The 13378-nt window shown below is 37.4% G+C and overlaps 1 protein-coding gene across 1 annotated transcript in view; it reads right to left on the reverse strand.

Moving 5' to 3' along the window:
- Positions 1-13378, reverse strand: part of ADAMTS17 (ADAM metallopeptidase with thrombospondin type 1 motif 17) — a 502569-nt gene that overhangs the window by 175504 nt on the left and 313687 nt on the right. The window contains 1 exon segment of the mRNA XM_043985378.1: positions 7391-7518. Within this exon segment, the coding sequence (XP_043841313.1) occupies positions 7391-7518 (128 nt within the window).

Below are 13378 nucleotides of genomic sequence, written 5' to 3' on the forward strand. Positions count from 1 at the left end.
CAGGTAGATAAAGACCTGGGGAGTACAGGATTATTTTCCTTACTGTTATGGATATTGATATGAAAAGGGAAGTAAACAAATAGGTTTTTTGCTTGAGAAAAGAAACTGGATTTCTGGAGCACAGTTTCAAATGCAGGAATGAGAAGCACTTAGCCACTGCATCTAATGAAGTTCAGTTAAAAAAAATACACACACATGCATGTACTTATGTATATGTACACATACATACTATAGACATACACATATACACACATTCATTCATTCATTCATTCATTCTCACTCTGGGTTCAGTTGCCCAATTAGCCCGTGCCAGAGGATGCTCCTACTTTCAGGGTTCTAGAGGTAATTCAGTAGGTGGCTATCCTTTTAATCCTAGCTCAGGAACCCCAACTATTGTGCTTTTCCTTAACAGGTCAGTTAGAAGAATCAGTTCTTTGGCAAAGGCATTTACTCAAACAGTATAACAAAAATAGTAGTTATAAAATGTTTCCTCTAATGCCAGGGGTACATTATCTCATAACAGAGCCAATGGTAAGGGAAGGGAAAAGAATGGCATGAAGTTAAAGTGAAATGGTATTTATTGAGGCAAATGTATATAGAAAACATATGGCCAAGAAAAACTCACAACTCCAGGAGAGCTGAACTTCAATGTCTTCCCTTTTCCTTTTGGGTCTTCTTGAAATTTGCTGCAGGGGATGGAATATAGCTAGATGGGTTTGTTTTGTTGCTCAGTTAGGCTAGCTGAGTAGAACACAACATCTCTAATGGATGGGTGGCTCAGCTGAATTTGCTCCTAATTGAAACAAGTCAGTGTCATGTCTGGATGGGCTAGGCCAGGCACAATTAGTTCCTTGGAATTTATGCTGGCTCTTCACTAGGAGTGGTTGGCAACAAGCCATTTTTTTTGCCCCACAGCTTAGCTCAAAAAAGGCAGCTACCATAGTTTGCCAACCCCTTTTGTAAAGGGCCAGCAGGTCACTCTACTGCTCAGCACTGGCTACCAGATGGAGCTAGGCATGTTGCCTTGATATTGAGTGGCTGATATTTGGCACACTAAATGGATAGTTCTAATGGATTCTCTGAGCTTCATCTTTGTTGGGCAGCTGCAGTCTACAGTGAGGAAAGTAACTCCACATTCCCTAGCTGGGTGGTACCACACTCTCTCTAGCTGTAATGTGGCAGTGTTGTTTTGTGCTGAAGGGATACAAAACTTTAGTTAGAAACAACTAGTTAGCAGTTATCTGAATTTGTACCTAAAAATAACAAAACTTCACTTAAAACATTGCACAATGCATAGTTTTTACTCAATTGAACCTTTTATCAAGTAAATTAAGAGATAGGTTTTACTCAAGGTAAAATTATACCATAGGTAAAATTGCCAAATAAATAAATAAATTTTATTTTAGTATCTCTGCCTTATTCCCTTTCTCTACCTCTTCTTCCCTCTTTGTGTTTTACTATATCCATTCAGGTATGCAATTTGTTCATGCTGCTTAGGACTCTAGGCTTTCTCTTGGTTCCTAACCATATCATTTTTCTTAGTAAAAACTTACTTGCCTTATAACCTCTTTCTTCAGGGACCTAACTTGATGAACTAATTCAATGTTATTAGTTGCTAATAATTTAATGTATTAACCCTTTCAACTGAAATCTCTATTTTACCAGAGGCTTTTGGTAACAACTTCAAAGGCATGAGTAACATGAGAACTTGACTTTGGCAGCCTAAGTACAAGTAGGTAGACATTTTTGGTCAGGAAAGCCTTTTAATGCTCTCATGCCATTGTGTTATGGGGGACCGGCCAATGAGGGCCAGCAAAGTCCTCAGAACTTGCTCAAATTTGTTCTTCCTGGTGGGTTATACAAAGCATTCTTTGGTTACATTCTTGTTCGGTTGCAATTTATCACATGGAACTTTGGAGAATACGTTTCTGGCTATGAGTGATTAAGAGACAGGTGCTGTCAGATGACTAAACTCTTAGCTTTCTAATTGGGTGTGGAGCCAGAAAAACTGAAGATTCCTGGGATGCTGAGCAGCATCTGAGGTCCGAGACAGTCTCACAGTATAAGAGTGAGAAATAGGCCTCTTGTCTCTTATCAATGTGACCTCAACTCTGGCTCAATACCTCAAGTCATCAGTTCTTCTAGTTTCACAGTCAATTAGAAGACTTTGAGTTTAGTTGTCCTACAGTATCAATCCCTTCACTACTCATGACCAGAAACGGATTCCCCGAAGTTCCATGTATTAGATTTAAATCAGGCAGGGAATATCTGAGAATGCTCTGTCAGATTCCCTGAGAGTGAGAGGTTAACCTGTTGTCCCTTACGTATGTGACCTTGGATCCAGCTCAGTATCTCAAGTCATCAGTTCTGACTTCTCAGCCAATCAGGACAAATATGAACATTCTAAAGGGACTCACCTGGACTTTGTTAGCCAATCCCTCCCCCCCCCCCCATAACACTATGACATAAAAACAAGGAAAGGCTTCTCTGCCTCCAAATACTTCTCTATTTGGTGCTGCCAAAGACTTAAGTTCCCATGTTTTATTTTGTTTGTTGAGTTGTTTCACTCACGACCAATTCTTCATGACTCCTTTTTGGGGCTTTCTTGGCAAAGATACTAGAGTGGTTTGCCATTTCCTTCTTCAGCTTATTTTACAGCTGAAAAACTGAGGCAAACAGGATTAAGTGACTTGCCCAGGGTCACACAGCTAGTGAGAGTGAGGCTGGATTTGAACTCAGGAAGATTAATCTTCCTGATTCCAAGCCTAATGCTCTATCCACTGAGCCACCTAGCTGCCCTTAAGTTCTCATTCACTCCTTTAAGTTACTAAAGGACTCTGTTAAAATGGAAATTATAACCAGGAAGGACAAAGTTGAGCATGCTTTAAGTACTGAGCCCTTTTTAACCAGTTTGTCCATTACTATAGTCAGACTTGTCTTACTATTATCATCATCATCATCACCATTATTATTATTAGCCTTTCTTTGTATTCATAGCATTTAACACCAGTATCTTGTACATAGTACCTGCTTAATTAAATGCTTGTTGACTGATGGATAGAATCTAAGTATTAGAAGGGACAGCAGAGATCATTTAATCCAACTCTTACCTTAACTGAAATCCCTGGCTTGAAGTGACTCTATTTTAAAGATTCTCTCTTCAAGACTACCTTAAACTAGATCATGAACATTCAAATGCCCTTGGCTTTGACTCATCCCTCTACCTGCCTAGAGCTGGTGTATTCATAACTAAAGGACTAAGTGTTTTTCAGTTGCCATCATCTCTCTTTACAGTATGAAACATCTTTCCTTTTGAAAAGTGATGGTTAAAGAACCATGTTTATTGAAGGTTGCCATAGGTTACTAATGGCTTAGAGTTGAAAATCCTTATGACCCATATTGCAGATTCCACTGACCAGAGAATTTTAGTATTCTTAGAAATGCCTCAGCCCTGAAAAGAGGCCAGTTAAACACACTAGCATGAGGCTGGGAGTTGCTCAGCTGGCTTTACTATAAAGGATATTAATGATATTTCTTTGGAGTGGTTAAAAAAGGAATGTAAATAATGAGGATATATCATGGACCAACACATGCCTAGGATATCCCATCTTAAGTGTCCAATTTATTAAGAAAATAAAATCCAAACTTGGCTCACTGGCAAGTTTATGGGGAACTGTCAACAAGTCCTCATTTGAGTAATTCTGATAAGCGCTTCGTTAGCACTCCACAGGGCCATTTGGCAGAAGCAGTGAACATTCTTTGCAACAAAGAAAAGATTATTTTAGGTCCTCATTACAGAATACATTAGAGCACAGCATTTTATATTGGAGGGATGTCTTGCCAAGTGTCCTGGGCACCAAGTACTTATCATCCACACATATCTGTATCTGATAACAGGACTGCACAGTGCTGAGGCAGTCTGGGTACTGTCAGGCTTTCTTCAGCAAAGAGAGTTAGGCATTTGCCTAAGTTGAAAATATTTAAAATTCCAACTGAGTTGAAGAGTTTCTGTGGCAGCAGAATCTCATTAGGAGACTTCTTTGCAGATTTTGAAAAATAAAATTTTACTTGGTAGTTTTGGATTTGGGCATTTTCCCATCACCATTTAAAAACTTTTTTCAAATTTTAATGCATATTGTTTATTGTTCCATCAACATTTCTGAATCTATTCCTCCCTTCTCCTTATCCAATAAACTTCTTGTAAAATAGAATAAGAAAGAGAAATAAAAAGCAGTTCAGCAAAACTAACCTAATATATCAACCAAATCTGACAGTATTTGCAATGTCCCACACCCAGTCTACCTCTTCTGCAAAAGAGGAATGGCTGTCTCCCTAGTACTTTTTTTAAAAATAAAAATCTCACTATTACAGTGACATTCAGATGGCAGACATTTTACATATTATGATATTGCCATTTCTGTTTTAGGTATGAGTTAATTGAAGCCATATACATATTCCTAAAAAATATAAGGGAGATCTCAATCTAGAATAGATTTTAAATTGCTTGATACTGTATTTTTCTGACTTTTCCATGAAATATCAATCTAAATATAAAATTTGACTAAAATCCATGAAATGCAGGAAATCTATGGTGTTCTATTTGACACCTAGCTCTTAACACTTACTATGGCTCAACTTCCTACCCACATTTATATTGAGTCCAGAATGTCAGCACCAATTTTTCCAGTTTCACTGGAGGGTCTATTGGCTTCATACATAGGGGAGATATAGCCAGGATGCCAAATTGCTCATGGATCCTGAAGTTAGCACATCTCCTAAAGCTGTATATTGGCATTCCCGCTGATGAAGTTCAGCTGGAACCTAAACTGAACATTAATAATTTTGAATGATAGAAACTGTTTAGACATAGGGAGAAAAGTTACATTGGGAATCTTTCAAAACACTATTCTGAGACAGATTGAACTGAGTCAACAAAAAAACTTGTTCTTCATCCTCAGTTACAGTATAACCTGTGACATGGGCATCAGACCTGCCTCTCTTGACACTGTAAATCATCAGCTCTCCAACTGGACTTTAGGATCTCCAGAAAGTCATCATTCTGTAAGATGAAATTAATTCTGAAACTCATAGGTCCTGAGCAACCCTGCCCCTGGGTCCCCTGTGGTTCTAACTAGAGAGGGTGGTGGGTAGACATTGGAGACCTACACCTGATCCATCACCATTTAAGAAGGGCTTTCAGGAAATTCACCATATCATTTCCCACCTGGCTGCTTTCTTGAACTTCATGGTCTCCAGAAATTCACCATTCTGCAAGATGAAATTAAGCCAGAAACTCTTACCTCCTCAGATCATTTCCCTATCTGGCTCCAGGACTTAACTCCTCCTCCCCCTTTCAACATCTTTTTTCCTTTATGTATCACCTCCCCCCCCCCTTCCTTCCCCCTCTCCTGCAATTAGACCATAAGCTTCTTGAAGGCATGGACTGTCTTGTGCATTTCTTGCCCTAACACTTAGCACAGTACCAGACACATACTAAGTGCTTGATAAATATTTATCAACTCTGACTACCTATCCCAAAGCCCAAGATACTGGCAATAGATTGAAGTAGATAATGATTCAGGAACTATCATGGAATTGACACTAGGTGGTGGTGCAAGAAGAGAGAACTTTTTAAATCCAGTTTCAGACTCTTACTAGCTGTGTGACCCTGGGCAAGACACTTAACTTTTGTTTGCCTTAGTTTCCTCAACTATAAAATGGAGATTATAATAGTACCTACCTCCAAGGGTTGTTGTGACAATCAAATGAGATAATATTTGTAAAATATTTAGCACAGGTCCTAGAACAAAGGAACCTAATAAATGCTTCCCTCCCTTGTTTTCCCCTTCTTTCCTTTCTTTCCTCCCTTCCTCCCACCCTTCTTTTGCTCCTTACATCCTTCCTTCCCCTTCCCTCATTCTCCCCCTTCCTTCTTTCCTTCCTTCCCTTGTTCCTTCTCTTATTCCTTCCTTTCCCATCTATGAATGAAGCAAGTGAGTTAGATATTTCTGGTCAATGGATGAAGTTGGATAACATTTATAATTAAATACAGATTCAGATTTGTCTTTCTTAATGGATTGCCAATGTCATTTACTATTTTCCTAACATTTCACTGAAATACAGCTTTAGAAATGAGATTAAGATACTGACTTGAGTAGGCAGGGTAATAAAACAATAATATAGATATTTGGCTTATTAGATGTGCTAAGCAAAGGAATGTGCTTAGTTTTTAAATCATATCAACAGAATCAGTCTTATTTCCAGACCTCAGGTTTTCCTAAGAAGTTCCCTTTTTCTTCTTCTTCCTCTGCCTCTCTTCTTTCTCTCTTCTCTTTCTCCTCACCTGGACTATTGGTCTTCCTGTCTCATGTCTCTTCCCTCTCCAATCCATTCTCCATACAACTGTCAAAGTAATTTTTCTTAAGCAACAGTCTTACCAGGTCATGCCCTTGCTCAGTGATTCTCTCCAAAAACTTGTTTGCTTTTCAGGCTTTTCATATCCTGGACCTAAATTACCTTTCCAGTATCATTATATATTATTCCCCTCCTCATGTTCTACAATCTAGCTGAATTGGCCTCCCTGGAGTTCCTCACATATATCACTCCAGCTCCCCACCCCCACCCTCACCAGTAATTTTGTCTTGCTCATCTCCCATGTCTGGAATCCTCTCTGTCCTCACCTCTGCCTCATAAAACTCTGACTTCCTTGAAAATTTAATTTAAGCACTACCTTCTTCTACTTGAAACTTTTCCTGATCCCTCTAGTGTCCTCTCTTCCTAAATTACCCTTTATTTTATGTTTATTATTCATATATTTATATTTGTAAATGTTGTCTCTTTGATTTGATGTTAGTTCCTTGAGAACTGGGACCATATTATTTTGGTCTTCCTGCTCTCAGTGTCTAGCTCAATGCCTGGCACATAGGAAAGTGTTTTTGTTGTAGTTATTCAGTCATTTTAGTCATGTCCAGCTTTTTGTGACCCCATTTGGGGTTTTCTTGGCAAAGATACTGGATATTCCTTCTCCAGCTCATTTTATAGATCAGGAAACTGAGGCAAACAGAGTTAAGTGACTTGACATTATATATAATACTTTATAATACAAAACTATATTCTATTTATTATATTATCTATCATATCATATTACACATATATGTATATATTCCTTCTACCAACCTGCCATAATTTAATAGATGTCTTGGGGAATTGCCTGAAGGTCAAGGAAGAGAAGTAATTTGCTCAGGGTCACATAGCTAATGACTGTAAGAGGTGGGAGTTGAAGCCTGGTCTACTTGACTGCAAGCTCAGCAGTCTGTCCCTTGTGTTATACTGCTTCTTTTCTTCTGGGTACACTACTCAAGAAATGAAAAAAGAAAAAAAGGTACTTCACCTGGCATTTGCCATGCACGCAGAGGTCATTCTCGTAGGGCCCACAAGGTGTGCCATCAAGGACCCTGTCTGCTATCAGCACAGGAGACTCCTTTCCCAGAGGAGAGCAGTAGAGCTCACAAGGCTTATCTGAGGGGAAAAATACATACATACATACATATGTAGACATATATATATTATATATTTGTACAAGAATAAATGTGTAAGTACAACAACTATAAAGAGAAGTAATATCAGGCAAACAAAAATTGGAGCAGGAAGAGTCCAGTTTTTTTAAAGCAAGGAATAGAATAGATATCAACACACATTTAATACCTAAACATTCAGAGAAAAGGAATGGAATCAAGTTATCCTGAGATGAACAGAATGATAGAACCACACAAAAATGCAATTATGTTGCTTGACTCTCTCCTTTGTATCTAAACTTTTCCTCCCTACTTTAAACACATACATTGTTTACTTTTTCTTCAAGAGCATTTTTAGGTACTAAGCTCATCAACTATTTTACAATGTGATATACTGGTAAAATGACCAGGTTTCACATGCATTAGAAGGGTATATATGGTGTTGAGGGGGGAAGGGGGGATGTGGTGCATGTGACCTTGGTGAATTTTATGCCTTCAGCTACAGTTAGGGAGGGAAAAGAAGGGGAATTCAAGAGAACAGTAAGTGAAACTGCTCTTGAAAGGATATAGGTTACAAGCTTTATATCCAAGAAGAAAATTTCATCTTGTGGGACAGGCTCTTTGCTTTTTTTTTTTTTTAAGCAAAACAACTGACCAAGTAATTATTAGGGAAACACTTGTGCATATAAGGGATACAATGCAAGCAAAATAAAACAACAAATATGAACAACAACAAAAAAAAAGCCCAATGGAGAAGTCATACACTCATCCTTAGAAGGAAGTTTAGAGGTCATTTGATCCAACTTTCTACAAGATGTATGAGCCCCCTCTACAGCACCCTAGAGAGCTTATCATCAAATCTCTACTTGAGCATTTTCAGTGATAGGGAACTCCCTAAAGCAATCCCTTTGATTTTTTGGGCAGCTAAAAACCTGCCTTCCTGTAACTCTGACCACATTGATTCTAATTCTATTCTCTAGAAACACGCAAAATAAATCTAATCTACAACCCACGGTAGTTCTTCAAATGTTTGAAGACTATGGTCATAAGTAACCCAAGAGTTTTCTCTCTTCCAGTCTAAGCATTTCCAGTTCCTTGAACCACTCCTCATTGACATGGATTTCAATCCCCTCACCATCATCATCACCTTCTTTTGAATCTTCTGCAAGTTGCCCATGCCCCTCTGAAAATATAGTATTTCAGATGTGATTAGACTTATTAGCTTTCTTGTGTACAGGATATTTCCTAAGACTAAAATTATATTAGCTTTTTTGGGTAGACATATCATATTGCCAAATTAATTTGTGCTTGTAGTTATCTAAAATGTCTTAGTCATATTTTTTTCATAAGCTTTGCATAAGTTTTCCTTTACTCTATACTTGGGCACTTGACTTTCTGAACACAAGGATAGTACTTCACATTGATCCTTATTACATTTTGTCATATTAGATTCTGCTCATTAGTCCTCCCTCTTGAGACTGTTTTCTATTCAGACTCTGATATTCCACATATAAAGTTGTGGGTCACACAAAGAATAATGGAAAGAGATGTGTGGTGGGAGTAAATTTACTGTAGCATATTGGCAATATTCCTGTGCACCTCATACCCAGCGTATTGACAGAGGAGATAGTTGTTGGAGGTGCTTTTTGGTCCGGTCCTTCCTAAAAGCAGTTTGGAGCCACATACAATAAGTCACTAAACTTTTAAGCCTCTAACCCAGTAATACCACCTCTAGTTCTCAACCTTAAAGAAAGAAGAAAAGGACTCATCCATACAAAATTATATGTGATAGCTTTATTTGTAGTGGCTAAATGCTAGAAAATAAGGGGATACAAAGCTATTTGGGAATGGATGAACAAATTATGATATGTGAATATTATTTTGTCTTAAGGAATAACAAAAGTGAGCACTTTGGAGAAACAGGGAGACTGATGAAGGGGGAGGAACCAGGAGATTAACGTATTCAATAATAACATTGTAAAGAAAAACAACTTTGAAAGACTTAAGAAGAAAATGAGACATATAGTTTTGGACATAGCCAATGTGGGGAATTTGTGTTCCTTGAATATATACATATAAACACATACAAATACACATGTATATGTAATATGCATATATACATCTGTGCATATATTTGTTGAAAAAAAATAAAACCCCAAACTTTTGTTATATATGTATCAAGAGTTTGGTTTTTCTTTTTTTTTTCCAGTGGGAAAATGGGGTGAAAGGCAGAGATGGAGTTGAGATAGGCTTCCCCAAACTATTCTCCCTTCCCCACCCTTCAAAAAAGAGAAGACCAGAAGGAATCATACACAAGGAAGAAATCTTCAAAATTTGCATGTTGAATATATGCTTAAAAAAGAAAAACAAGTTCACTGTAAAGATTTGCAGTTTTGTGTGTGATCCTTATTTCTTCTGCAATATATATGGAAATGCACATTTTATTTGTTGTTTGTTAGGTTTAGAATAAAAATTAAAAGTGGCATAAAGGATATAGACAGAGATATATGACTAGCAAAAGATGTGGCCCTGCCACATTAGTACTGAAACATAATCAAGGAATACAGAAGGAGTCCCTCTAAGCATTTTGGGTGGACCCCCTGTGAAAATTTTACAGTAAGAAATGTACACTAAACTTCTCTGAGACTAACTTTAATTATCTATAAAATGGAAATAATGATGCATATAGTAGTTATCTCACAGTTGTTCATGACACTCTTCTGGTTCTCCTCTTATCTGTGGAACTACTCCTTGTCTGTCTCTTTTGTTAGGACACCATTCATTTCAAGCTTCCCAAATATGGGTGTTTCCCAATACTGTTTCCCTCTCCTCTCTTCATATTCCTTTTCTTGGTAACTCATCAGTTTCCACTGATTTAATTATTGTGTGCAGGTGACACAGATTTAAATATCCAACCCTAGTGTCTCCCTTGAGTTTCACCAATTGCCCATTGGACATTTTAAATTATATCCTATAGACATTTCAAACATGGCATGTCCAAAACACAACTCATCTTTCCTCCCTCCCCCCAAATCATTCACTTTTCCAAACTCTGATTTCTGTCCAAGGCACTACATTCTTCCTGGCTTCAGAAAATTGGCTTTATTCTTGATTCTTTCACTCTCTCTCATCCCACATATTTAATCAGGTGGTCAATCATGCCATTTTTATCTTTATTATATATATATATGGGGGGGCAGGGCAATTGGGGTTAAGTGATTTGCCCAACATCACACAGCTAGTAAGTGTCAAGTGTCTGAGGCTGGATTTGAACTCAGGTCCTCTTGACTCCAGGGCCAGTGCTCTATTCACTGTGCCACATAGTCACCCCTATTCTACATATATTGTTATATGTTTTGTTTCTTACATTACAATGTAAGCTCCTTGTGAGTTGGGATTGTTTCATTCTTTGTATTTCCCCCAGCACACAGCACAAGAACTAACATTTAATAAGTACTTAATAAATCATAGGAGCATAGATTTAAAGCTGGGAGGGACTTTGGAAGTTAGTGAATGCAACCTTCCTGATTTTACAGATGAGGAAACTGAGGTTAGAGAGGTTAAATGCCTTGCCCAGGGTCAAATAGGTAGTGTTTGAAGAATGATTTAAATGTAGCTCTTCCTGACTCAAAGACTAGGGCTTTTTCCACAGTACCATTTAAATATTTGTTAATTGATTGGTGTATTAAAGCACTCTATAAATGTCAACAATTGTTACCATCATTATTAATACCGTTCAATAAAACTCCTTTCTTTGCTACGGTTTGGAGAGGGAGATTTAAGAAATGGTGTTCATGCTCAATTAGGATATTTATGAAGTAAGAAAATAAAAATTTGATCTTGGGAAAAACTTTTTTAATAAATCAAATAGGGGCCCTAATTTCTCAGTTAAGTGATTTAGACAAAAATCATAGGGAAGCATGACTAGATGAATATTTTTTAAAACACTCATTCATTAATCCAAACATCTAATAAATATTTATTGAATACCATCTATATTCTATAAACTATGAAAGATACAAAGATGAATAAGGCATACTCTCCATCCATGAAGAACTTCTTCCAGCATAAGATATAAATATGGTAATAATTTATGATACATAGCAGAATTAAAGTGCTACAAGAGAGGATCCCAATGCTATAGGAGTTCAAGATGTTTCATGTTGCTAAGACAGAGAGTAGAATATAATTTGCACATAAATATTAGGTTTTACTATATCCTACTGGACTATAGGCAGTTGGTTCCTCTTTTAAGTGGATTAACCCAAGTAAGGTGTGGATAGATGAGGATTTGAGTTTTTTATTTTAATGAATACAATGATAGTTGCCATTTTTATAGCACTTTGAGATTTACAACATACCTTACATTTTTATTATCAACAAACTGTCTGAGGAGCATAGCATTTCCCCCTGTAACCAAGTTACCTGGGAAAAGGGGTTTAAATCCTCTCTGGAATGAACCAGTGGCAGGTATGAATAAGCCCCGGAGTCAATATGTTCCTTCTATATTTTTCTGTGGATTGACAGCATGTCCTCAAGCACAGAATTTTAGAGGTGGGAGAAATGAAAGATATCATTTAACCCAATTCCCTGAGGAACTGAGGCTCAGAGAGATGAGTCATACAGGGAGTAGAAGGACTAGGATTAGAGTCCAGGCTTCCTGAGTCCCAGAAAAGATGATCTTTCCACTTTGACCATGAATTGTGTCTCCTGCAAAGTTTACCCCTGTATCAGAAGAACTTGGCTAAAGGTCAAGGAAAGAGGAACCTATTTTATAGCCCTCTTCTACCCCTACCCCTTACCCCTCTGAAATGGGAAAAGAGTTTTGAGAGAAAAAAATGGGTTTGGACAAGTAAGGGTAACCACCTAAGAAGAGCATGAAAACTTGAAATGGAGCTCTACTTTGGCAGAACTGTTTCAAATTGACTTTGAAGAACTTCAGTGAGAAAACCAAGAAGAAAAAGGATCTGAAGAGTCAGAGTGGAAACCTGACCTTTATGAGGAAGTAGGTTGGATAGTGGGAGAAGGTCACATAGAGCAGGAAAGGAAGAAAAAGGGCAACTTAACAAGGGGAGTCACAAACATAATGGTAGGCTCTTCTTGAAGAGGTGGGAGCTACATATGGAGAGGAAGAAGGTACTTATCCTCCAAGAAAGGATGATGTAGAGCCATCCACCCAATTTTTCCCATATAGTATTGCACTGTCTAGACTCCTGGATCTCCCAGATACTGGGGCAGTTAATCCAATGGGCTTCTGGAACTCCTACCCTGGAGCTTAGCTATCTTTATTGGTGAGTGCGAAATCATCTACACCAGAGGTATTGAACTCACAGCCTCAAAATTCTTGAATATAGCCCAGAAGCAGATTAAAATATAATTTGGGAAGTGTATAACAAAATAAGTGAAAATATAATGCCAAATAGGTAATGTTAATTTGTGGTTTTCTAAGTCAATATGCAGCTGGTACACAGGGATTCATTCTATTTGAGTTTGATAACACCAACCTAGACCACTGAATCACTATAGGTAATGAAACGAATAATGCTTCACATCTCATCTAGCCACCCACTTAAGCAATATGGACCCATCTACTGTTCCCTTGTGCCCATAACCCTACTTCCTGTCTGGTTATCTATCCATTATACTATGATGCCTACATCATGTTGCCTTTTCATATATATATATATATATATATATATATATATGTATATATATATATATGAAATGAAAATATATGTTATAATATATTATATAATATGATATAAAATATAAACTACATGACATATTCTCTGTGTGAGAAAACCTGGAAAGATACTGACTAAATAATAGTATAATTAGGTTAGATTCAAACAGAAGTCATTAAT

The sequence above is a fragment of the Dromiciops gliroides genome, chromosome 2 (genome assembly GCF_019393635.1).
Source record: "Dromiciops gliroides isolate mDroGli1 chromosome 2, mDroGli1.pri, whole genome shotgun sequence".
NCBI classification, from domain to species: Eukaryota; Metazoa; Chordata; class Mammalia; order Microbiotheria; family Microbiotheriidae; genus Dromiciops; species Dromiciops gliroides.